Below are 26,936 nucleotides of genomic sequence, written 5' to 3' on the forward strand. Positions count from 1 at the left end.
AAAGTCTATTAATGAAAACAAATGAAGAATGCTACTGAGGTTTACTTAGTCCTATTTAAAACTGGGATTATATGTGACTGATACTATTTTTGTCCACTATATTTTAGTAGTAGGGTTTTGCTATGGACGTTGAAGAAGCTTTCATTGCTAGGATAGCCCAAGGCTGGACGGACAAGAGTACAAACAGGCTTCTATGGCATATAGATGTGTAGACCCTGGACTGGATATGAAATTTGCCTTTAACATTATCAACGTCTGATCCTAAATTCTATCTGTGTTGTTACTAGATAAGTGATTGTTTTTAATAAAAAAAATTTTTAGTGTTTATTTTGAGAGAGAAAGGGAAAGAGAAAGAGATCGTGAACCAGTGAGAGTGGGGGAGGGGCGGGGAGAGAGGGAGAACTCCAAGCAGGTTCTACGCTGTCAGCTCAGAGACCGACGACGCTGACCATGAGATCGGACCGTGAGATTGGAACTTGCCAACCATGAGATCATGACTTGAGCTGAAACCAAGAGTCAGATGCTTAACCATCTGAGCCACCCAAGTGTCCCTAGATAAGTGATTCTTAACGGAAAAGATCATGGTTATCAGCCTAAGATTTCAAAGCATAAGTATAATCAAGTGGTAAAGATGTCATACCCATGTTAAAGATGTGGAGGCACAGAGGTCTAATAAATATGCCACAGCAACGCCAGCGGTAGAGATTTCTAAATAACATCAGAGAAAAGGAGAAGGAAGATTCAGGATTCTAGACCTTTGGTTCTCTCACTGTGCTGCTCATTGTTCAAGTGATCATTTAAAAAAACAACATAACGACTTTGGGCGCTCACATTTAAAAGAGAAGGGCATTAAAAAGAGATACACATAAGCCTTCATTCTGTACAGAGTTGCTTAGGATTCAGGGAGGGTTCTATGTTTGTGGACATTAATTTTAAAAGTATTTATTACATTCTTGGTTTTGACTTTTTTTTTGCATTGTTTTATGATTAGATAGAACAAATATAACACAAAGCTCTCTCCCCTGTGAGAGAGCTATTTATGATTAGTATTAAGTTTGTAGTTAATATTCGGTTAAAGGTCAATGGATTCAAAGGCCTTAAAGACCCATTCAAGGCACTGAAATAAAACAATCTAGTAAATAGATTTAGTCAAGTTAAATTCACAATCTCTTGATCTTCACATGGAGATATAACCTACCTCTTACCTCCTAGAGAAGGACACCGTTGGTCTAACCCAATGACATCTTTTTTTTCCTCTCTCTCCCCAATGACATACTTCTATGGTATTCTGGATAACTGAGAACTGGTCACACGTTACAAATAAAAAACCACTACAGACATGGTAAGGTTATAGTGTGCACTATACGTCATTTGAAGGGGAAAGCTGTTTTGTGGGTCACTAACTTAGGAAACGTGGGACCAAAACAAAAACACAAACAGAAGACAAACAAACAAAAAAACGCAAACCAAAAAAAAAAAAAAAAAAAAAAAAGACCAGCTCAAAAGCTATCTCAGCAAATAGAGAGCAGCTATCAGCTGTCATGTTTGTGAAATCCCTATGGTGCCTAACGGATTGTCCTGCACACCTATATTTTCTATAGTGAGCGAATCTTCCTCCTGTAAGAACGGAGGGGGCGGGTAACACGCACAAGACAGTGCCTTCCTGCCACCCCACCTCCCCTCCAGGCATTGGGGCTGACTTCCTCTTCTGACTTGGTGAGGAAGGATTATGAGAATGTGAGAAGAAATGGGAGGTTCTAGGGAACTGGTCGACCCTTTCCAGGCGCACAAGCCGTGCCCTGGCAGCACTGCCCCTGCCTCCACTCGCCCAGTTTTCGTTCCCACCCAAGCCTTTCTAAAAATAACTTCCTTCCTAACCTCTCTCCAGCCGCCACCACTCACTCTCAGTCTCGCACCTTCCCTTACTTTCTTTTTAATTTTTTTAACGTTTACTTATTTTTTGAACGACAGAGCATTAGCAGGGGAGGGGCAGAGAGAGAGGGAGTCACAGATTCCAAAGCGGGCTCCAGGCTCCGAGCTGTCAGCACAGAGCCCGATGCGGGGCTCGAACTCATGAACCGCGAGATCATGACCTGAGCTGAAGTTGGACGCTTAACCGACTGAGCCACCCAGGTGCCCCTTCCCTTACTTTCTTGAAAATAGAAAGGAGGAAAAAAGAAGAGTGTAAAGAAAACCCCAGCAAAACTGGAGATTCTTAGGTTTGTACCATTTTGCTTAGCGATATTCTCTGGTGGGGATGGGGTTGCAAATCCCTGTTCTGGGGGAGTTACTAGGTAATGTAGGATTGTATCAAGGAGTTAGCTGCCAATTCACAAGAATATTGAGTCTCAACTGATTGTTATTTGCAGGCATTTTACTAAGTGGCCATCATCATAGGCCAGGCCTATAGAGTCAACCAGGAGGCACAGCATGGAGCCATGTTTTCCAATTCTAAGGCTACAAATGGTATTGTAATTGTCTTTAATACAAGATAATAATACTGATGGGGTTTTGGGGTGTTGGTGGGGGTTCAGAGCCAACAGCCAAGAAAGAATTCTTCAAGACGTCTTTGGTGCAAAAAAAAGCGTGGGCAGGAAGAGCTGCCCTGGGGTTGTGCACAGTGACTGCTTATATACTGTGGAGGTGGGGGAGGTAAAGTCAAGAGGAAGTTTCTTAAAGGGATTTCCACATGCTAAAGAGGATTTACAGATTACTGGAGGCCTAGCTATTGTCAAGCTAAGGTTGTTTTTCCCTCTGGCAAAGCAGTAACAGTAAGACAGTAAGCAGTTCCTGGAGATTAGGCTATCGATGAGATATTTGTAAACTGATGGAGACTCTGTTTAACTATTTGTTTTCTGCCCTTTCCTTTGTTCTTGGGCAGCCAGGAGTGCCTGAGGAATCTCACATATATCCCATGTGGGATGGGGGGGGGGGGGTGGCGTGTGTTAGCTTGTCCTTGGCCTTCAGCTTCCCTTATGGTCCCTCATCAGTACTATATACAGCAATTAAAAAAAAAATCCACATATACATAGATCTAGAACTATGCATTTATCCCTTAGGCTAGTTTCCTTTTGTCCTGTAAGAGCCATGTGGACTGTCATTAATCTGTGCAAACTCTGGGAAGGAAATTTCATTATAGTCGTGGTGGTTTTGAAATGGTACAGTGAAGGAAGCACCACATGGGCCAGGAACCACCCTCTTACCATCTCAGAGAGAGTCAAGAACTTTACGAACCAGGAATCATGCCTCTAAAAAATTTCTAGGATTCCAGGATGTGTATAATAACCCCATTTGTTAATTTTATTATCCTATCTCTTTCCTCATACGTCAGCAGTGAAATTCTTGAAACTAAAAGAAAACCCAGTTTACATGATTGTATTGAAGGGTAACAAGGAAGGTGGCATCAGAGAGATGGGGATGCTCCAGCCCCCTTCACAACACCTCTCCTCACCCCATGGGTGGACGATGCCTCCTTCAAGAGGGAGGAGAGCAGGCCAGTCCTTGGGACACAGCAGAGGGAAGAAATGAAAAATCCAGAGTGAGATTCTGAGGCAGAACCTCAGGACAGCCTTTAGGGCTCAACTGTAGAAAAGCTACTTTTCCTCTTAGAAAAACCATTTGGGGATCTTCACTCTTGGTGTCGTCATCTTTAATACAGTAGCCATCTTTCAGGGATACTGTGATGCGAAGCAAGACAGTCCATGTGAACTGCTCGGCATAGGTCCTAGAACACAGTAAGTGAACCAAATAATCTCACAACTGGTCCTGGAGCCATTGAGGAGTCACATGGCCACAGTCTAAAGACATTAAATCAGGCCAGAAGTAAGGGAGCGGTATATGTGGCTTCATGTCCCAACTGGTCAACCCATCTCCTTATGTCCATCTAACCTCCACGTAACCTCAGGTGGGGGAAACTGAGGTTCCAGAGAAGAAATAACATGGCCAAAGTCATGTAGCTAAAGGGCAGCGGGTCCGTTTATCTCCTATTTGCTTGAATCTTCTATTCAGCATTATCTCCTTATGCGAATGCTAACATAAACGAAACTTAATTTTCAAAGATTTATTTTTGGAGCTGGAACTAAAAAAATCATTCCGAAGTCAATCACCAGCACAATTCTACACTTTTTCTCTATTTTCACACCTTGTGGGGGTGGGGGTTGGGGAGAGGTTATATGAGCGATCATAAAACATTTATCGAATCTCTGGGTCAGCTTCCCCCTTCACCTCTCAGGTCTGATTTTCGATGAAGAAAGAACAGAGACTCACCAAAAGTTACTTCATGCTGAGAGTCCCTGGAAAGTGCTACTTAGGGCAGGAAATGAATTAAACAGTGACTTGCTGTGTCAATGTGTGTTTTCAAGTGAAACAAAAAGAAACATGTGCTTTTGAGAAAAATACGGCCAGGAGTGTGATTTTTCTAGATGCTTCAAGAACTGCAGTTTCACGTAACATTTACTTTCAAGCTGCCCACAAGTGCTATAGTCCCGGCTTCCTGCCCTGGGTCTCCCTGAAAAGCCCGAAGGGGCTCTGGCACTGAAAACAGTCTTGTCTGGGGCCAAGAATTTAATGCAATCCTCCATTTTCCAGGGGCCTGAATCTCAATCTGCAGGAAGGTGGGCCGAAAAGAAGAGTCATGGGTGGGGAAGAGCGAATTTTGCCTCATCTCCTGCCCTCTGAAAGCTAAACTAAGACTTTTAAGTCTGTCCAGGCAAGCATGCCATTATCTGGTTCCCTTAGAGTCCCCAAGAGTCTCTGTCAGTTGCTTTGGTTGATGTTTTGAAGCAGTATTAAAATAAAAAAAAAAAAGTGGGGGAGGAAGGTGACTAATTCTGCCCAGAATATTTGCCCTTAACATTCTTCTCCAAATACTCAGGTTACTAAACAGGATGTAACAATAATACGTATTTAATTAAGAAGCAGAATAGCACAGGGGCTCTGGGATCACAACTAGATCCCTCTTACCAACTGAAGCAGGCCATTAATGTGAAGATGTGGCTTTCTCATCTGTACAACGGGGATGCCAGTATCAGCCTCATAAGGATTAAAAGAGATAATGTATACACAGTATTCAGAAGGGTTGTTTTTATTGCCGTAACTGTAATGAAACCAAACCGTTACTCTGTTGTATTCTGATAAGGTTTTCATTTGGAGATACCAGGGGTAGGTAGGGAAGGTATCTTGAAGGGGCTGAGCTTTCTTCTGTCCTTTCTTTCTTTCCTTCCTCCCTGCCTCCTTTCCTTCCTTCCTTCCTTCCTTCCTTCCTTCCTTCCTTCCTTCCTTCCTTCCTCCCTCCCTCCCTCCCTCCCTCCCTCCCTTCCTTCCTTCCTTCCTTCCACTAATCTCTACACCCCAATGTGGGGCTCGAACTCATGATCCCAAGATCAAGAGTCACACGCTCTACCAACTGAGCCAGCCAGGTGGCCCAGGGAGAACATTCTTGATGTTAACCATCCACGGAAGGGTAATAACTTTAGGAAATGGGAATTAGACAAACCAGAGAAGTAACTGCCTCCCGGTCATTTCCTGGGTCTAGCGTTCAAGGCATCTGGATATGCTTAAAGCCACTTCTGCTTGGGAAGATTTAAAAATGGCAGGGTGGAAATCAGGAAGGGGCCACAAACGGAAGATGCTAAGCTCTATCATGTAGACTGCAGACGGCATGCGGGGAGCAGTCACTACATTCTCTAGTGAAGAGTGTGAGGCCTGGATCAGACCCCCTCCTGTTGTGTAGCTCCCACTGGAAAAGCAAACTCTCCCAGTGGAAGCTGAATCTCAGGAAAGAAGTTGGGAGTTTGACCTCAAAGCGTTCCTTCCTACACGGAAGTGGGGGTTTATCTCGAAGAAAGTGGATTTCCTCGCAAGTTCTTAAGCTTTGGAAAGCTCTTGGTTACATCTGTTGGGTCTCATGAAAACTCCAAGATAGGGAGTTTGGATGTTGCCATTTCTACTTTTCTGAGTTAACAGAGTTTTAAAGAGATAAAAGAGGGGCGCCTGGGTGGCTCTGTCGGTTGAGCATCCGACATCAGCTCAGGTCATGATCTCATGGTTTGTGAGTGTGAGCCACGCATCAAGCTCTCTGCAGTCAGCATACAGCTCGCTTTAAATCCTCTGTTCCCCTCTTTCTCTGAAATAATAAAAAAAATACTTAAAGAGATGAAATAAATGACTTGCCTAGGATCGTGTCAGTCCACGGCAGTGCCCAAGGAAAATCCAGTTTTTGCTTTTTTAATGATTCCTAGTCCAAGAAGATTTCAATTATCCCCAGAATAGGAAAGGAGACATAGTGTGAAGATGTTTTGACTATGATTTTGCGTCACTCACGCCACTTTAGCTTTCCATTTCAGACACAACTCAGGTAACTGAGTCAATTGTATTCAGAAGAAACATCTTCTTTGTCCCTCACAGGCACGGAACAGACATATTCCGTGTCCCTCACTGGCATGGAATCAATGCCTGTGTAAACAGATTTAACTCACTATAAATTCAAACATGCAAAAGGACATAACCTGTACATATCCATCTGGCCCCACTGAATAATTAATCAACTGTCATTGTCTAGAACTGTGCCCTTGCTTTTTAACAGTCTGGTAGTCTGATTTAGCCCTAAGATTGTATAATAGCTGAGTGGGGCCAGAAATAATTTTCCAATTAGGAATTTCAGAAAAACTCATGAAAAATCACGATGAGAATCTTAAGTGAAAGAATGCTCTAGCGACATACAGTATTATCACAAAGTTACTCAAAGTCATAGTTCAAAAACAAAATATATTCCGGGGCCGGGGGGGAGGGGGAAACCAGTTGTAGTTTGCCATTGTCCACAGCAAGTTAATAACATTTTAAAAGAATTTAAAGTGTAATAAAATCAGAAGTCAGTTTTCCACAACCAAAGAAAAGTGGACAGTCAAGTAGCATCGTGTAGATAATTACTCACTGGCATTGTACACCTCTATTTTGTCATTTGGATTACTATTTTTTTTTTCACTTTGTGGAGTTTTCCAGAATAATGATACTTTTACGTGTAATCAGCTAGTCAATTGAAAAGTATGTTTTAATCTCCTAGTATGTGTCCCAAATTAGGTGAGGTAGAGAAACTATGGGTATATAAAAGATGTATATGGTCAGGCTCTGTCTTCAAACCTAATTAATTGGAAGAGACATTAATATGTTACTTCTTTACTCATCCAAATTTAGAGAAACCGTATTGTCTTAAATATGCTGTAGGAATTCGGGGAAGTAGAGATTAATGTGATTTGGACTATTCTAAATAATCAAAAGCTTTGCTTGTTAGTGAGTCACTGAAAGGACTAATTCCAGTCTTGATTTTGAATATATATGTTATTTCAGTCACAAAAATTGGCAAATTGTTCTAGGCACCGGGGACCAACATGTGGACCAATAAAGTGTTTCCTGTCCTCGAGAGCTTGCTGTACAAGTAAATATACAAAGTCATTGCAGATCAATGGACGAGGCTCTATGAGTCCTGGACCACAGAGGAAGCTTCAAGGAGTTTGTGACCTTCAACGTCTTGACAACTTGGGGGGGGGGAAGGGGGGGGGGGGGGGGGGGGGGGGGGGGGGGGGGGGGGGGGGAGGGGGCGGGGGGGGTAAATGTGCATTTGCAGGAGGGTGAATTTTGAGAGAAAGGCATTCCAGAAAAAAGAAACTGCAAACGGCCTGTGAAAAGGCATAGTGAAAAGGAAACCTGAGACCAAAGCTGAGGTTTTCTTTCCTACGTTTATTTCAAAGCCCTTCACTATCTGTATAGAGAGAGGGAGTCTTTAAAAACAAACTACTAGACTCTAACGACCACGAAATTTACATATATGTGAATGCTAATGGTTACTTCCCCATGTTTTGGGGTGTTCAGAATTTACTGTAAACAACTGTATCCATTTTATGTAAGTCCCTATCTTCTAATAGAAGCCATTTTGTGATGATTCGATAGTTTCTAATCAATTTCAAAGAGAATGCCGGTCGTGGCACCAAATGAATGTCTTCTATAACAAATACTTATTTTAATTAAGCCTAGTTTGCTTTAGGGTTCACTGAGAGAGTATAAGGGGCATAAAAACTACGTTAAGAAAATCATTAGATACTAGTACCTTGTATTTTGAAGGCCTCAACATTTACTGTGAACAGTTCATACAGGTTTACATAACGTCACTCCAATTAGCATGCACTTAAAAATCATCCAAGATTAGCTTAAAAATCTCCCATTTGAACCAGATAATGCAAAAATCATTTTAAAAAGAAAACGTTCTCGTATAACGAGCTTATCCTTAAAAGGAGACAGAAATGTAACATCAGGCTACGGCATCAAAGTTTGAGAGCAGCGGCATTGAAAACTTTCCCGTGGCGATCTTAACTGGAGGTCACGTCACATTTCACCAGCGAGGACATTTTCACGTGCACGTCGAGGAGGAAGGCGGACACCACTCGGGGGCCGGGACACCCTCCCGTTTGGGGTCGGAAGCTGCAGCCCCGACGGCGCCGAGTTTGCGCCAGCTGCCCCCCGGCCCCGCGCTGCCCCCCGCTCCCCGGCCTCTCCGCAGCAGGGAGGCCACGGCTCGGCCCCCGGCTCTCCGGCTGCCTGTTAACATCCGCAGGGAAAAGGCCTAGCAGCGCCACGTCGCGCAAACACGGGAGGGAGGGAGCCGCGTCTGCGAGGTCCCCACACGGGTCAGCAGGGAGCGAAAGGCTCGGGGCTCCCTCCCTCCCTCCCTCGTCCCCAGGGGGCGGTGCGCGCGGGGGAGGGGCGCGCGCTCGGAGCCTCCCCCCCCCCCCCCGCCAACGCCCCCGCCCCAGGGTCTGGACTCGCGCTGGGGCTGGTGGGGGCAAGGACGCCTCGACCTAGGGTGACGGCAGGCATCTCCCGGGCGACGGCTCCGCAACAAGATGGCGGACGCTAAAGAAAGGGAAGGCCCAGGTAAGAGCCGCCCGCCGCGACCCCGGCCCGCACTGGGACGCTCCCGGCGGGGTGGGCCGCCCTCCACCGGAGCCTCCTCCGCCGGGAGAGAGCCGACAGGGGAGGGGGCCGCCGGCCCGCCCGCGGGGGAGGCCGCCTCCCGCGACACCCGCAGCCTCCCCGCCGGCGCCTCGGCCCCGCCCAGTTCCCTCCTCCCGCTCCCCTCCCTTCTCCTCCCGCTCCCCTCCCCCTCCCGTCTCCCTTCTCCCCCCTGCCGAGCTCCCGGCCGCGGCTCCGCCAGGCCGGGGCGATAATGGCGTCCTTGTTCGCGGCCGCCGGCATCCCGCCTCCACAGCCTCGCCTCGGCCTCGCTGCCGCGGGCGCCACGCCGGCAGCTGCCGGGCTGCGGGCGTCTGGGGCGGCCCGGGCGACGACGGGCTCCGGCCGCCCGGATCCGGCGGCCTTTTCGGGCCGCGCCGAAGCCCCGCCCGGCGGGAACGCGCCCGCCGCCTCCATTTTGCAGCCTCAGTGGGGACGCGGGGGGGGACGCGAGGGTACCGGCCTCGGGCTCACGGGCGGCCCCCCTCCGCGCCTCCAGTCCCCGGAACGCCCGCCCCGCCCGTCGGGGCCAGTCCGGGCACACGCGCCCCGCAGCCCTGGGAGGGTCCTGGGAGGGAGAGCCTCGAGGAGAGAAGGCGGACGAGCCCGGCTGCGCGGCGCGGGGTGGGGGTGGGGGGGGAACCCTCCCGGGTCTTTGAGGGGCGGGCGCCCCGGCGGAGCCCCGACCGTCCGCGCTGAGCTGCAAGACCTTGACGTTGTCTCAGCGCCGCCCCGATCCTCGGGCACCCTCCGCGGTTGCTCAGAAATAACAGCCTGTGTGCGCGCCAGCGGGCGCACTCGGGGCCACAGCCGCGGCCAAGAGCCGGGAGACCGGAGAGGCGAACCTCTTAAGAGATGAAAAGTATTCCAGCCCTGTTCCCCCTCTGGAGTGCTTGACACACCCCGTCACGTGTCCCCTGGCTCCGCCGGCGACCAAGTGCGTTTACAAGTGAAGAAACCAGTCTCGTTTGGGTGATCACAGAAAATCAGCGGAGAGACACGGGAAACCGTGCCAAAGATCTACCTAGTGATAGCAGGAATAGGATTTGATTTATTTATAGCACTGCTAGCCTGTAGAGTCGGAATGATGGTATTACAGATGTTACCGTTCCTAAGATGGCCTTCTAATATTACTGTGCCCCTTTAAAAGTGAAAGATCCATCCAAAGGCAATGATTACTTTAAGACTCATGTTAAGATGTTTTATTTTTTTTAAGTTTGTTTATTTATTTATTTTAGTAATCTCTACACCCGATGTGGGGCTGGGAACTCACAACCTCAAGATCAAGAGTCCCATGCTCCTTGACCTGAGCCAGCCAGGGGCCCCTTTAATTTTAAGACTTCCCCAGGAAACCAAATGAATTGTTTTTGTTTAGTAAATTATTTACAAAAAAATGGAAAAATCATTAGGGGATAAATGAGCAAGTTAGCTATGGATATGTGTGTGTGTGTATATATATATATACACACACACACATATATATATACACACACATATATGTATATACACATATATATATATTTAAGATTAATGAACATGAGAAAATGCAGTGGATCGTGTTGCGAATACAATACTTGTTTAAAAAATAGATTTTTCTGATATTTCAGTTTTCAGAAATACTTTTCTCTGTAGAATAAATTCAGAGGAAGAAACAATTCTGTTCATCGCTACAGAAGTAATGATAAAAGCTGGATGTCATTCATTGAGCTGGCATGTATTTAATGCCTCTGGAAGGTGTTCTGATTAGGCTCGGATTTTGGAAGGTGCAAATATGAGGAAAAGCATCTTTTGTCCCAAGAAAAGTGAGATGAGAAGGGAGATAAGACATCCACAAAGGGGAGAGAACAGTTAGCTGGGCTCAGTGGCCTGTATGCCAGGTGTGTTTCTCGTCTCTGCCCTTGACCTTCTCAATCAGTCTGTATTTTAACAGATCTGTAGGTGACCCATAGGCATAGAAAACTTTGAGAAGCAGTGTTACATAGTATTTTTTATTATTAACAATTTTATGAGTTAACTATAATAGCAGTTTAGAGGACCTGATGAAATAAAGGTCCATTGCCTGAGGGTAACCTAGCAACTCATTTGGCAGTATCTTTTTTTTTTTTTTTTTTAATTTTTTAACGTTTATTTATTATTGGGAGACAGAGAGAGAGAGAGACAGAGCACGAGCATGGGAGGGGCAGAGAGAGGGGGAGACGCAGAATCCCAAGCAGGCTCCAGGCTCCACGCTGTTAGCACAGAGCCCAACGCAGGCTCAAACTCACAAACCGTGAGATCATGACCTGAGCTCAAGTTGGCCACTTAACTGACTGAGCCACCCAGGTGCCCCGTATATACATATCTTCTTTGTAGGGACATGATTCCTGTCCCGTATTTGATTCTGAGCTCTGAAGGTTGAGAAATTACATCTCCCCAATTAGTCAGCATTGATCAGCCTTTGGGGATTCACTCACGCCAACAACTAATGAATTATTTAAAATAAATTTTTTTTAAGTTTATTTAAGTAATCTCTGCAACCCAATGTGGGGCTCGAACTCATGACCCCAAGATCAAGGGTCTCCTGCTCTTCCAACTGAGCCAACGAGATACCCCTGACGAATTAATTTTTCTTCTCCTCCCCCCACCTCCAGCTCCATGAATTATTAATTCATTAGGGGTAGGCTGATACTTTAACCAGAAAGCTGATCTCTTAAACTTTTGGGGAGGGTGAATTTATATTTCAGAAGTTCCTTGATGAACGTGGAATCACACAGAAGAAAGGATAGTTTTGGAGGATATATCCATTACTCTGTACGCTTCGAGAGGAAGGGGACTGTTTTCTGCTCTGTTAAACTCAGTGTCATGCAGAGTGCTGTCCGTCCCCCCCCCCCCCCCCCCCCCCCCCAGTTCTTACAGGTAAGCAGTATCTTTCTATTACATCTGGCTCAACAAACTTTTTGAGAGCCACAGTATTCACTGGCTTGTCTTCCAAAGACAACAATCTCAAAAATCCTCTTTGTAGAAACATACATATATTTTAAAGAGTTCATCTTTAATCTTGAGTGTTTTTCGGGGCACCTGGGTGACTCAGTCAGTTAAGCCTCTGATGGCTCAGAGCCTGGAGCCTGCTTCAGATTCTGTGTCTCCCTCTCTCTCTGCCCTGCCACTGCCTGTGGGTGTGCCCCCTCCCTCTCTCTGTCTTTCAAAAATAAACATAAAAAAAAAAATTGAGGGTTTTTTTTTTTTTAATTATAAAGGAAGATTAATTTTCTGGATTTATGTTGTATCCAGCTCTTCAACATGTAGGGATTAATCTTGATAAAAGTAGTGACAACACTAGTAACAAAAATTGCCTATGATGGGTAATTATGTTTTATTTATAGCATTTTCTATAAGACTATAGACATTGACGTTCTACTCAGTTGTAGCATTTTTGTGGTTTAACATAATATATTTCGTCCTAGATCAAAATATGTATATAGTTATGTTAGCTAAAAAAGAAAGGAATTTAAATTTTAGAATCAAGTTAATTCTAGAAGTTTCTTAATTTTGTTTTACTGAAAGAACGTTTGAAATGGGATAGCAAAATTTTGTTATTTGTTAATTAATTAATTTTTTTGCAGAGAGAGTGAGTGAGGGAGAGGGGCAGTCGGAAGGGTGGGGGAGAGGAGAGAGAGAGAGACTGAGGGAGGGAGGGAGAGAGAGGATGAGTCTTAAGCAAGCTCAGCACAGAGCCCAATGTGGGGCTTGATCCCAGAACCCTGGGATCATGACCGGAGCAGAAATCGAAAGTTGAATGCTCAACTGACTGAGCCACCTAGGTGCCCTCAAAAATGGTTTTTGAAGTTCTGCTATTTCACTCAAGTTTTCTCAGCTAGAATATTTTTTTCCTTTTCTTTCTATTTTGTTTGTTTAAATAGAGAATCAATGCAATTGTTGATTCTTTGAATCTTTAAATCTTACTGTTTCTGTCTCCTAGAGAATTTTATATAGGACTGCAAGGAACTTCTGTTTGTAATTAGAATTGTATCTAGGAAACAAAGTGCTTAGGAGTAAAATTCTCTGAACTTTTGGCAGGCTAGGGAGCTTTGGAAGGTATGTCAGTTTTTTTTAGTAAGCCTCAGATACTCAAAAGCTTGCTTTAGGATATACTATTTTTGTGGGGCTCACGGGTGGCTCAGTCAGTTAAGCGTCCGACTTCAGCTCAGGTCATGATCTCACAGCTGGTGAGTTCAAGCCCCATGTCGGGCTCTGTGCTCACTGCTCGGAGCCTGGAGCCTGCTTCAGATTCTGTGTCTCCCTCTGTCTCTGCCCCTTCCCTGCTCGTGCTCTGTCTCTTTCTCTCTCAAAAATAAGTAAATGTTTTTTGGGTTTTTTTAATTTAGGATATACTATTTTTTGTACTAAAATCTTGCTCATTACTTTGCATTGCTTGGTAAAGTTCACTTCAACTATCAACTAAATGGAAGAGGTTTTACAGGTTTTTGTTTGTTTCTTTCCTTGTATTGTGCTGTTCCTTTCAAAACCCAACATTTGGAAATCTAACGTAAAAAACAAACTACAATCGGACATTACTTTTTAAGAAAGGAACTGTTGAGGGGCGCCTGAGTGGCTCTGCCGGTTAAGTGTCCAACTTCGGCTCAGGTCATGATGTTGTGGTTTGTGAGTTCGAGCCCGGCATTGGACTCTGGCTGACAGCTCAGAGCCTGGAACCTGCTTCGGATTCTGTGTCTCCCTCTGTCTGCCCCTCCGCTGCTTGCACTTTGTCTGTTGCATTGTCTCAAAAATAAACAAACATTAAGAAAAAAAAAAAAAAGGAACTGTTGATAGTACAGGGTATACTATGGAGTAGTAGAAAAAGTGAGCTTTGGAGTAAGACCTGAATTTTGAATTCCAGCTTCCCCAAGCTCTGTCTGATCTTAGCCAAGATGCTAGACCTAAGGAGCCTCTGGTTCCTCAAATGTAAAGCAGGAATAATTATACCAATTTCATAACGTTATTAGGTTGGGGACAGTGTCTTCTTACTCATCTTCGTATCCCCAGCGCCCACCATGATGCCTGACAGTAGAGAAATGCTGAATAAATAGGAAGGAAAGTGCTGGACACCCTCTAGGAAATATGTAGCTCTTAGTATATGTGCGGCATGGAATCCAAGAGGAAGAAAAACTTAAATCTAAGTCTTTCCAGTTGTCAATCACACATGATGCATTCATGCATATTTTGGGGGACCATTTAGTAAGTTTTCTCCCCGTTTTAGACAGATAACAATCCAGGTAGAGATGAATGGAAGGAGAAAATGAACTTCCTGAAACTTGATATGCTTCCTCTAGTTCATAATAAAATTTGGAGGAAAAACTGGGCTGAAATTGATGTTTGTAGCGACCGGTAAAAACTTGTCAAGAAAACGCATGCTGTAAAAAGCAAGTGGGCAATGAGACACCACTTCACACCCATTCGGACGCCTATGATAAACAATAGCTGTTGGTGACGCGGGGGGGAAATTGCACCCCTTACGGGCTATGGATGGGCATGTAAAATGGTACCATTGCTGTGGGAAATAGTCTGGCAGTTCCTCAAAAATTCAGATATGAATTATTATATGATCCAACAACTCTGCCTCTGGGTTTAAATGTTTTTTTAATGTTTATTTCTGAGAGAGAGAGAGAGCGCACGCGTGCACGCGGGAGGGGCAGAGAGCGAGGGAGAGAGAGAATCCTAGGCAGGTTCTGTGCTGTTATCGCAGAACCCGACGTGGGGCTCGAACTCCCGAACCACGAGATCACGACCCAAGCCGAAGTGAGACACTCCACCGACTGAGCCCCCTGGGCGCCCCTCTGCATCTGGGTTTCTACCCAAGATAATTGAAAGCAGGAACTCGAACAGGTATTTGTATGCCCGTGTTCATAGCAGCATTATTCACAATAGCCGTAAGGTGGAAGCGACTGAGGCATCCATCAGTGGGTGAATGGATACACAGAATGCTGTATATGCATATGATGAAATATTGTTCATCCTTAAAACAGGAGAGACATTGTGACTTCATGGTACCACAGGGATGAACCTTGAAGATATTCTGCTAAGTGGATTTAGCCAGTCACGAAAAGAGAAGTACTGTAGTATTCTCCTTATATGAGGTACCTAGAGTTGTCCGATTCATAGGAACAGCAAGTTGAACAGTGGTTGCCAGAGGTTAGAGAAAAGGGAAGTCGTTATTCAATGGGAAGAGAGGTTCAGGTTTTGCTAGATGAAGCATGTTCTGGAGATTGATTGCACAACCACATGAACGTACCTGGCACTATGAACTGTACACTTACGAGTGGTTAAGACGGTTCATTTTTTATGTTTGTTTCACCACAATTTAAAATAGATCAAATGGAAATGTTGAGTACATCCAAAATGAAAAAAAAAAATGGTACTTTTTTGGGGGGAAGGCAATTTGGAAGTTCGTGTTAAAGAAAAAAATGATGTCCACATGCTTTGATTCTTTAATATACTCCTGGGTATTTGTCCTTAGAAATATATTCTGGAAAAAAGTGAGAAGTAAACAAATAATGATTTTAAAGTTACTTATAAATTTGAAGATACACATAAGATCTACTTGTCCAACAAATGGGGGGTGTAAAGTAAGTTGTTATGTATTGACTTATTGAGCTTTAGCCATTTAAAACAACATATAAAAATTATATGCATGAATGGGTAAAGATTACAGGGGAACATAGGATGAGATCAGGTTGGATAGATTTTTAGGGGCATTCATTTTTAAAAGTCTCATTATTTTATTTTTTAAATGTTTATCCATTTTTGAAAGAGAGAGTGTGCGTGTGCGAGTGGGGAAAGGGCAGAGAGAGAGAGAGGGAGAGAGAGAATCCCAAGCAGGCCCCACACTGTCAGCACAGAGACTGATGCGGGGCTCAAACTCACAAACCACAAAATCATGACCTGAACTGAAGTCAGACACTTGACCGACTGAACCACCCAGGCTCCCCCAAAGTCTCATTATTTTATTTTATTTTTAAATTTTAATTTAATTTTATTTTTTTTAATGTTTATTTATTTTTGAGAGAGAGGGAGAGACAGAGCATGAGCAGGTGAGGGGCAGAGAGAGAGGGAGACACAGAATCCGAAGCAGGCTCCAGGCTCCAAGCTGTCAGCACAGAGCCCGATGCGGGGCTCGAACTCACAAACCGCGAGATCGTGACCTGAAACGAAGTCGGACGCTCAGCCAACTGAGCCACCCAGGCGCCCTAAAAGTCTCATTATTTTTTATTTTTATTTATTTTTTTTTAATTTTTAATGTTTATTTTTGAGAGACTGAGAGAGAGCATGAGCATCGGAGGGGCAGAGAGAAAAGGAGGCACAGAATCCAAAGCAGGCTCCAGGCTCCAAGCTGTCAGCACAGAGCCCGATGCGGGGCTTGAACTCACAAACCGTGAGACCATGACCTGAGCCGAAGTCGGACACTTAACTGACTGAGCCACCCAGGCGCCCCAAAAGTCTCATTATTTTAATGTCATTTATACAGAAGCTTTAAAATGCACTGAACTGTTTTTATGATTTAAAACCTGTATGCCAATTGTAAATTATTCTTATCCATTTGTGAAAATGTGTTTACCACACCCTGTACTTGACAATGCTTCTGTAAACCTCTAGTATGGATCTCATAGATATGAAGAGTGTAATAAAGTAATTTATTCTTTAAATGCAGCAATAAATTTGGAGTCTAAAGACCTGGCTTGAGTTTGGATACTGCTTTTTTTTTTTTTTTTTTTTTTCCAGATTTTACTTGGGCGTGTCACTTAATTTCTCTGAACTTCAGTTCAAAGAGTTCCCAGTCTAATGAGCACTTACTCTGAAGTGGGGCCTGGGCTAAATGTTTTTACATCAGGTCAGTCATTTAATCCTTCCAACAAACCTATGTGATAGATGCCTCTGTTAACATCCTTTCTACAAATGAAGAAACGGAGGCTTAGATCGGTAAAACACACTTCCAGTTTCAGCTCTGACAGATGAGAGCTTGGAAGTGATCAGTGCTGTCACTATAAATGGGAAGAAGCACTTGGTAATTTTGGCAAATTGCTGGAAGCTGCGTGAACCACCATAACTGTGGGAAACTCCCTGAGATCCTGTAGTCCTAGGCAATCCCTCTCCCTTGGGTTTTGCTTCCAGGAACCCTACTGGGTCATCTGGTAAAGAGCCCAGAAGACCCCATGTTGCTCCAGCAGGGGAGCGGGGAGAGTAAACATTTTGAAATCTCAGTGCATTCCTCATAACAAAGACCTGCTCTCCAGGGGAAAGAGACTTTACCAGTGGATCTGAGGGGGCCAGGAAAAGCCAAAAAACAGTCATGAAGGTCACAGCCTTAGACGGATCCACTAAAAGAATGAAGTTTAGTTATGAGATAGATGCTTCTCTTCACTTCCACCTTCCCACCACATCACACAGTTGTAGCACAATAATAGTGGATCACAGATGAAAGATGTGTGTGGTGAACACTCTGGTGAAGGAGGAGTCCTTAGAGGAATCTGGCACCTGGAGCAACAGCAAATAGTAAACACAGCCTGATTCCTAGGTAAATTGACATAAAGCCTCTTGTTTGTCCGTCTTAGTTCCTATTACTTTATGGATCATGTCTGGCTTTCAACAAAAAATTACAAGGCATGCTAAAAGCAAAAACACAGTCTGAAGATAAAGCAAGAGTCAGAACTAAACTCAGATCTGTGATGCATATTTTGGAATGATCAGATGGAGAATTTAAAAAAGAGCTGTGATTAATATGTTGAGGGCTCGAATGGAAAAAGTAGCAACATACAAGAACAACACGGGCAGTGTAAGCAGAGACATGGAAATGCTAAGAAAAAATCAAAAGGAAATGTTAGAAATCCAATGCAATAGAACAGAAGAATATCTTTTATGGGTTCATCAGTAGACTCGACATGACTGAGGAAAGAACGATGAACTTGAAGATGAGGTCAATAGAAACTTCGCAAACTGAACTGTAAAGAGAAAAAAGAATGAAAAAACAAACAACCCAGCATCCAAGCACTGTGGGACAATTTTAAAAGGTGTGAAGCACACATAATTGGAATACCAGAAGGAAAAGAATGAAAAGATGGAGCAGAAGAAATATTTGAAGTAGTAATGAAGCTTTTCCCCAAATGAATGACAGGTACCGAAACAGATCCAGGAAGTTAAGAGAACACCAAGCATACGCTGTTTAAAACTGCAGAAAACCAAAGATGACAAGAGAATCTTGAAAGAAGCTAGAGGAAAACAAACCCCTTCCCTGGGCTTTGTCGGAAACCATGTAAGCCAGGGGAGAGTGGAGTGAAATATCTGAAGTGGTGAAAAGTCGGAAAAGCAATGTAACCAAGGTCACTAGTGATGGAAACGAGGTGAAGCAAGGACTCCATTCAAGTCTGACTCCAAGGCCAATGTCTTCTGCCTCTATGCCTCACATAGAGAAGTCAAGTGGACATTTAAATAAGGAAGAAAATAAAAGTCACCCACCATCTCATTATCTAGAGTAGTGCTCAAACTTCAGTGAACATCAGAATCACCTGGAAGCCTTGTAAAAACATGGATTGCTGAGCCCCCAGACCAGGATTTCTGAACCAGTGGGTCACACCAGGGGTGTGAGAATTTGCATTTCTGTCAAGTTATCATGGGATGAGGATGCTGTTAAAAAGCACTGATCTAGAATCAAGTTTGTCATTCTGATGTGTTTCTTTCCAGATTTTTTTTTTCTTGGCAGATTTGTATTTTGTTGGTTTCCTATAGTTGATATTGTAGATAGTTTTATTCCCGGCTTTTTCACTTACTCTTTTTTGTTTGTTTGTTTTTTGATTTATTTTTGAGAGACAGAGAGAGACAGAGCATGAGCGGGGGAGGGGCAGAGAGAGAGAGAGAGAGAGAGAGAGAGAGATTGAGAAACAGAATCGGAAGCAGGCTCCAGGCTCCGAGCTGTCAGCACAGAGCCTGACGCGGGGCTTGAACTCATGAACCGTGAGATCATGACCTGAGCTGAAGTCAGATGCTTAACTGACTGAGCCACCCAGGCGCTCCTTCACTTACTCTTAATAAGCACTTTCCCATGTCCTAAGTGTTTCTCAAACACATCATTTAAAATAGCTGTATTCATCGTTATTTATGGCACATATTTACTTAAGCCTTCCCTGACTGTTGGATATTTAGATTGTTTCCAAATTTTCTGTGCTGTAAATAATGCTGCAATCAGTGTTCTTCCAAAAGGACCTTTTGACCCAGCTTTGATCCCCACCCTCTACCCTCTTTGAATCTCACCTCTGTTGGATCTTACTAGTTAATAACAGAGGGTAATCTAATTTCTAAATTCTAGGAGTATCTTGTGATCCTTTTATACTAATTACATTAATTCTTTTTTCAACTTCTAATAAAAAAAAAAAACCTTTTTATTAACCACGTAGTGGTCAGAGTTTATGATCAGTGTAAGATACATATTTGCTTTTTGTTTGTCTGTTGTATTATAGCACAAACTCCATGAAGTCAAGCGACTTGTTTCATTTACTGCTGAATCCCTGGAATTTAGGACAGGGTGGAGGAAGTAGCAGTCACTGTAAATATTTGTTTAATGAATGGATGAACCAGGAGTAACACATTGAGTAAAGAAATTTAATGTCACCCTTCATGATCTCATTATGGGTAAATGAATTTTTCTGCTAACCTTTAAAAATAAATGCTGAAAATAGCCCAGAGCTACCCCCATTACATTTGCAGAAGCACTGGGACTGGAAACACATATTTAATCTAACTTCACAGCAAGCTAGAATGCTACGTCCACTTCACCATGGTGATTGAGCACACATGTTTATTTTTACCATTCTTGAAACCCCACTAGCACGACAGGAAGGGAATTACAAAAAAGGCATAGACCTACAAGGGTAAAGAGAGTGGGAGAGGAGATAATAGCGGTTTCTAAAAAGACGTTAGGAGAAAAGAATAAAAAGATACTAGGAGAGGATGTAAGAAATTATTAAATGGATGGATGAGTGGCAACTAGCCTAGCAGAACCAAAGGAAAGAAACCCAAGTCTGTAGAGGAAGGAGCCCCGAAGAAACAAACCAAGGGGAGCTGTACTACCCTGGGGACGCTCGGGATTGACAGCAGCAGCCATGGCTGAAGGCGTGTGTGTGCAGTGAGGCTAAATATGGGAGGTGTGGATTGAAGTCACGGCACATGGTTGGATCTCCCGTCCCCTGGAATGACCAGGTGATCACTTCCCTTCCGTCCACGCGGGAGACTGGAGTCGTACTCTCTGATGACTTTTTTTTTTTTTTTTTTTTTTTGGGACAGAGAGAGACAGAGCATGAACGGGGGAGGGGCAGAGAGAGAGGGAGACACAGAATCGGAAACAGGCTCCAGGCTCTGAGCCATCAGCCCAGAGCCCGACGCGGGGCTCGAACTCACGGACCGCGAGATCGTGACCTGGCTGAAGTCGGACGCTTAACCGACTGCGCCACCCAGGCGCCCCTCTCTGATGACTTTAAATCAGAGAGACGGGATTTAGGGATACCAGCACAGTTGATGGTAGGAGGAGATGTGCCACCATTTATTATTGTTACCATCTTTGATATAGTAGCTGAAATATTATTGCAATTTGTATGAAATGTAAATATTGTCACATAGATTAAATATTCTGAGTAGGACTCAAGATAATAAACCTGGAAAGAGGTAGTGTGTCTAACAGGATGTCAAAGAGATGGGGATTTGAAATTCTTTTCATTAGGAATGAGGAAGAGGCGCTGTGTGCCTCTCTAACCGATTACTGGATTCGCACTGGTATATAGAGTAGTACGCATACTAAAAACTTCAAAAGAAAAGTGAAAGGGAATCCAGAGATTCAAAGACCTGAGGTGAAATCCGTAAATACGATGAAATTTCATGTGAAGCCGCAATATAAAAATGAGAGGGAAGCTGTCTCAAATATGGCCTCAATTTCGATGACCTTGATCTCAGCTACACTTCCATGGCCAAACTGGAGACTGCCATACTCTAGAATTGGGGCACCTCTGACAATCTCACATTGAGATATTTCATTCTTGGGCAATATTTTCTTCAATATTTTATGGGAAAAATAACTTTGTAAAACAATTTCCTGAAATAATTCACACTTTGTGGAATAATTTCAAATTCACAGGAAAAACTACAAGAATGGTACAGAGATTTCCCACATTCCCTTTACCCCCATTCACTAATGTCAACATTTTGTCACATTTTCTAGGAACAAAGGTAGTCGTCTCTTATGTAAAATCTCTATGAAGTTTGAGTTCATCTAATTCTACAGTCCACATCTCGATTTTGTCAGTTGTCCCAGCTGTCAAAAATGCCTGCTCTAGCATTGCCCCTCTAGGGCAGGTTCTGGTCCAGATCACGGACTGCGTTGAGTCTCTGGCCACTCGTCTGTCCTCTGGAGCAGCACCTCCATCTTTCTTTGTCCATCATGGCCGTGATTGCTTCAGAAAGGGCTTGGGTCATCTGCACGACTGCATGATCTCATCTCTCTACTCCCCTCCCCTCCTATTCACTCTGTATTCCTTTCCTTTCCTTCCCTTTCCTCTCCTCACCTTTCCTGTTTATTTATTTATTTTGAGAGAGAGAGAGTATCCCAAGCAGGCTCTGAGCTGTCAGTGCAGAGCCCGACTCGGGGCTCAAACTCATCAACGTGAAATCATGACCCGAGCCGAGGTTGGACGCTTAATGGATTGAGTCACCCAGGCACTCCAACTCTTTCACTTCTTACGTGGCAGGGCAAATACAAGCCATAAGATAGAAATTCTCCCAGTTTCTTGACACATACGCATTTATCTGTATCTACCTACCGGATTATTGCAGAAGCCCCTTATGTGGTTTATTCGTTTTCATTTACCGTGCTGAGAATCTGGTTATCTGGTTATGAATTCTCTACCTAAAGCCCTTTAGCGTTTTCCCCTTGCATCAGTACAGGCTAAACTCTCTAACAGGACAGATTAGGATGTTTTGTTTCGCCAGGTCTTTTTCTGATCACGGGTCTGGCACCACCTCCGTGCCCTGGACATTTCATCCCGACGAACGGTGTATCCGTTGTTCCCGTCATGACAGCGGTAGGCCCGTGCACACATCGTTACCGCATGATGGGCTTCATTTAAGAAATTGTGTTGCTTGGTGGTAAGAACGGGAAGTCTATAGTAAATCCTTATGGATTCGTATTTCAGCTTTGCCACTTCAGAGCCGGGTGGCTTCGGCGTAGGCACCACACCGTTCTACTTTCTTCACGTGTCAAACGGGTGTAGCAGAGCCGACCTCATATGGTAGCAAAACATGTAACAGAGAGCTTCACACGTAGTAAGAGCTCTGTACGTGTTCTCAGTCGTCACGCTGTGCTCGACACTGCGGGAACACTTAAAATTTCTTTTAACGTATATTTATTTACTTAGAGAGAGTGCAGGGGAGGGGCAGAGAGAGAGAGAGAGAGAATCTCAAGCAGGCTCCACACTGTCAGCTCAGAGGCTGACGCAGGGCTTGATCACATGAACCACGAGATCATGACCTGAGCTGAAATCAAGAGTCTGATTTGCTCAACTCACTGAGCCTCCCCCCGCCCCTCCCCAGGCACCCCTGGGGGAGCAGTTAGATGTGGACCTTGCTCTCTTAGAGATGATACTACTGCAGAGGAGAGAACCATAGTTACAGAATTATTTAGCTACATTTGGGATAAGTACTTCAAAGATCGGGGTTTCAGAAGAGGGACACTTAACTTTTTCTTCCTTCGGGGGTTTTGAGCATGGCATTCCCTCTCGCTAGTTTTCAGCAGGAGGAAGTGCAAGTTTGAAAGGCCGAGGCAATAAAGAAGAGCGAGTGGCTTATTAGAGCATTGAATGAGTGCCCGTGTAGCAAGTGTTAAAGAGCGGTAGGAGGTGAGGTTTGTGGAGTAGACAGAAGTCGGGCCTATTTGATGACCAGGCTGGAGGGGGGTGGGTGCTGACCAATTTTCAAGAGGAAAAGGAAGCCATCTTAGCTTTTTAATCAGGGAGAGAACACCGTTTAGGTTTTTATTTCATTTCATTTCATTTTTTAAGTTTATTTATTTTGAGAGAGAGAGAGAGTGAGCAGGGGAGGGGCAGAGAGAGAGGAAGAGAGAGAATCCCAAGCAGGCTCCCAGCTGTCAGCACAGAGCCCGACACAGGCTTGAACTCACGAACTGTGAGATCATGACCGGAGCCCACACCAAGAGTCGGACACTTAACCAACCCAGGCACCCAGGCACCCCTTAGTTTATGTTCTTAAAAGGTCACTTGCTGGGGTGCCTCGGTGGCTCAGTGGGTTAAGTGTCTGCCTTCAACTCGGATCATGATCTTGCGGTTCATGAGTTTGAGCCCCACGTTGGGCTCTGGGCTAACAGCTCAGGACCTGGAGCCTGCTTCAGATTGTGTCTTCCTCTCTCTCTGCCTCACCACCTGCTTGCATTCTGTCTCTCTCTCTCTCTCGCTCTTAAAAATAAACATTAAAAAAATTATTAAGAAATAAAAGGTCACTTGGCTGTACTGTGGCAGATTGGAGCAGGGTGGGAGCAGAGGATGTTGGTGGTGTCTCAGACTACATGGCAACAGAACGAATGACTGAGAACGTCTCAGAGTCTAGAGATTTAAAAAGAAAAAAAATTTTTTAAATGTTTATCTCAGAGAGAGAAAGAGAGCATGATCAGGGAAGGGGCAGAAGGAGAGGGAGACAGACTCCGAAGTAGGCTCCAGGCTCCGAGCTGTCAGCACAGAGCCCGAAGTGGGGCTCGAACCCACAAACCGCGAGATCATGACCTGAATTGAAGTCGGACGCTCAACCGATGGTGGTTCCAGAGTCTAGAGATTTTTAATTGCTTTGTACTGGATGTCGGGACTTGGAGGACAGGGTTACTTACAGATGGATTAACACCATTACGACTTCTGACTCCTCCTGGTCTCTGCCTAAATCCCCGCCTTAGACTGGATGCCACCCTTGTGGTCCCACAGTCCCATCTATACACTTCTGCTGAGTTTGAGCACATCCGCTGTTACAGTTTGCTGTGGCTGGTTTGTTTTTCCTTTAAACTGGAATGTATTTGTAGGTCAATAAGCACCTGACGCAGAAAGCACAGATGAAAGCTAGATGATGAGTGAATACAGGATTTCATTTTTAAGCCAGGCATTTTAGTGCTACAGCATCTTTGGATCAAGTTGATTGTGAAATAAGAATTCATTGAGAACTAACCCTCCCCACCTCAAAAACAAAAAACGAAAAAGACGAATTGGGTTCTTGGTTTGTTTTTGTTTTTGTTTTTTAAAAAAGCTTATCTCTGGAATAGGTACTGGCAGTCTTGAGACGAAGAGAATGATAATGTTATTTGTACCTTCTCGTTAATTAACCTTAAGGGCATTTCTTTACCCTCTTTGCTGTGTGTTTTAAACAGTCCTCGTGGTAAAGATTCCTCTTGGGACTCATTATTTCATTTTAATTTCTGTAGGTGGGGTTTGGAGCAGCTAGTTAAATATTTAAATATGTATAAGACATCTTAGGCCTGGGGCACCTGGGTGGCTCAGTCGGTTAAGTGTCTGACTTCGGATCAGGTCATGGTCTCATGGTTCGTGGGTTCAAGCCCTGCGTCAGGCTCTGTGCTGACGGATCAGAGCCTGGGGCCTGCTTTGGATTCTGTGTCTCCCTCACTCTCTGCCCTTCCCCCGCTTGCGTGTGTGCTCTCTCAAAAATAAATAAACATTAAAAAAATTTTTTAAAAGACATCTTAGGTCTGGGAAAGAACTCAGGTGTACTACTTGTTTAAAATTCTCCTCCATAGAGGTCCCTGGGTGGCTCAGTCATTAGAGAGTGAGACTCTTGATCTTGGGGTCTGGAGTTCAAGCCCCACATTGAGCATAGAGCTCACTTAGAAACAAAACAAAGTTCTCCACTCTACAGCCTTACATGATGTGACTTTTATTTTGGTCATGACAGCCCCTATATTTATTATCATTAGTTTCTTCTTTTAAAATTAAATGTGACTTTTTTGTTTTTTGTCTTTTTCATTCTATGGTTTGACTTTAACTTGGTTTGGTAGCTAATTTTTAGCCTTAGCATTCCCATTGCTGCAAAACAACTATAATGTCAGATATGTTGGCTTTGGTGGTGCCTAACATGGAATTTTTTGTTTTTTGGTTTTTTTAATGTTTATTTATTTTTGACAGAGAGACAAAGCATGAGTGGGGAAGGGGCAGAGAGGGAGGGAGACACAGAATCCGAAGCAGGCTCTAGGCTCTGAGCTGTCGGCCCAGAGCCCAACGCGGGGCTCAAACTCACAGATCGCGAGATCATGACCTGAGCCGAAGTCGGACGCTCAACCGACTGAGCCACCCAGGTGCCCCAACATGGAATTTTTAAAATTAATTTTTATATTTTAATTCCGGTATAGTTAACACACAGTGTGATAGTGTTAGGTGTACAATCTGGTGATTCAACAATTCTATACGTTACTTCGTGCCCCTCGTGGTAAGTGCACTCCTTAATCCTCATCTTCTGTTTAGCCCATTCCCCGCCCACCACCCCTCTGGTAACCATCAGTGTGTTCTGCATAGTTAAGAGTCTGTTTCAGGGCGCCTGGGTGGCTCAGTTGGTTAAGCGTCCGACTTCGGCTCAGGTCATGATCTCGCGGTCTGTGAGCTCGAGCCCCACGTCGGGCTCTGTGCTGACAGCTCGGAGCCTGGAGCCTGTTTCGGATCCTGTGTCTCCCTCTCTCTCTGACCCTCCCCCGTTCGTGCTCTGTCTCTCTGTATCTCAAAAATAAATGTTTAAAAAATATTAGAAAAAAAAGAGTCTCTTTCTTGGTTTGTGTCTCTCTTTTGTTTTTTCCTTTGCTCATTTGTTTCTTACATTCCACATACAAGTGAGATCAGAGGGTATTTGTTTTTCTCTGACTTATTCTGCTTAGCATCATAGTCTCTAGCTCCAGCTATGTTGCAAATGGCAAGATTTCATTCTTTATTTGTGGCTGAATAATATTCCATTGTATATATATACACCACGTCCTCATCCATTCATCAGTCGATGGACACTTGGGCTGCTTCCATAGTTTGGCTATTGGAAATAGTGCTGCGTGCGGTAAGCATAAGGGTGCGTGTATCCCTCTGAATTAGTGTTTCTGTATTTTTTGGGTAAATACCCAGTAGTGTGATTACCGGGTCTAGGGCGTTTCTATTTTTACCTTTTTGAAGACACGCCATACTGTTTTCCAGAGCGGCTGAAGCAGTTCGCATTCCCACCCACAGTGCAAGAGGGTTCCTTTTTCTTCGCATCCTCACCAACACCTGTTGTTTCTTGTGTAGTTGATTTTAGCCATTCTGACAGCTGTGATATCTCATTGTAGTTTTGATTTGCATTTCCCTAATGATGAGTGATGTTGAGCATTTTTTCTTGTGTCTGTTAGCCACCTGCCTGTCTTTAGAGAGATGTGTTTGCTCATGTCTTCTGCCCATAGTCAATTGGATTATTTGGTTTTTGGGTAGTGAGTGGTATCAGTTCTATATATATTTTGGATGCTAACCCTTTCTCACGTATACCATTTGCAAATATCTTCTTCCGTTCAGTAGGTTGTGTTTTGGTTTTGTTGATTGTTTCCTTTGCCGTGCAGAAGCTGTTTTATTTTAACGTAGTCCTAATAGTTTATTTTTGCTTTTATTTCCCTTGCCTCGGGAGACCTATCGAGAAAAATGTTGCCACAGCTAATGTCAGAGAGATCACTGCCTATGCTCTCTTCTAGGATTTTTATGGTTTCAGGTCTCACGTTAGGTCCTTAATGTATTTTGAATTTATTATTGTGTATGGTATAAGAAGGTGGTCCAATTTCATTCTTTTGTATGTAGCTGTCCAGTTTTCCCAACACCATTTGTTGAAGAGACTGTCTTTCCCCATTGTGTATTCTC

The 26,936-nt window shown here is 44.1% G+C and overlaps 1 protein-coding gene and 2 long non-coding RNA genes across 4 annotated transcripts in view; 1 reads left to right on the forward strand and 2 right to left on the reverse strand.

Moving 5' to 3' along the window:
• Positions 1-3,275: 3,275 nt before the first annotated feature.
• LOC123585244 lies at positions 3,276-5,287 on the reverse strand. Its single transcript, XR_006706009.1, has 2 exons — positions 4,963-5,287; positions 3,276-3,724 (listed from the first exon to the last, which is right to left on the reverse strand). It is a non-coding gene; the product is annotated as an uncharacterized LOC123585244 (long non-coding RNA).
• An 836-nt stretch (positions 5,288-6,123) lies between these two features.
• Positions 6,124-9,842, reverse strand: LOC123585245. Its single transcript, XR_006706010.1, has 2 exons — positions 9,713-9,842; positions 6,124-6,453 (listed from the first exon to the last, which is right to left on the reverse strand). It is a non-coding gene; the product is annotated as an uncharacterized LOC123585245 (long non-coding RNA).
• Positions 8,411-26,936, forward strand: part of EFCAB2 (EF-hand calcium binding domain 2) — a 131,271-nt gene continuing 112,745 nt past the window's right edge. The window contains exon 1 of one of the 2 annotated variants that reach the window (XM_045453190.1): positions 8,411-8,925. In XM_045453190.1, coding sequence (XP_045309146.1) covers positions 8,895-8,925 — 31 coding nt within the window. In that variant the 5' untranslated portion in view covers positions 8,411-8,894. The remainder of the gene's footprint in view (positions 8,926-26,936) is intronic. The other variant, XM_045453189.1, reaches the window with a different exon arrangement.

Source organism: Leopardus geoffroyi, chromosome C3 (genome assembly GCF_018350155.1).
Source record: "Leopardus geoffroyi isolate Oge1 chromosome C3, O.geoffroyi_Oge1_pat1.0, whole genome shotgun sequence".
In the NCBI taxonomy this organism is placed as follows: domain Eukaryota; kingdom Metazoa; phylum Chordata; class Mammalia; order Carnivora; family Felidae; genus Leopardus; species Leopardus geoffroyi.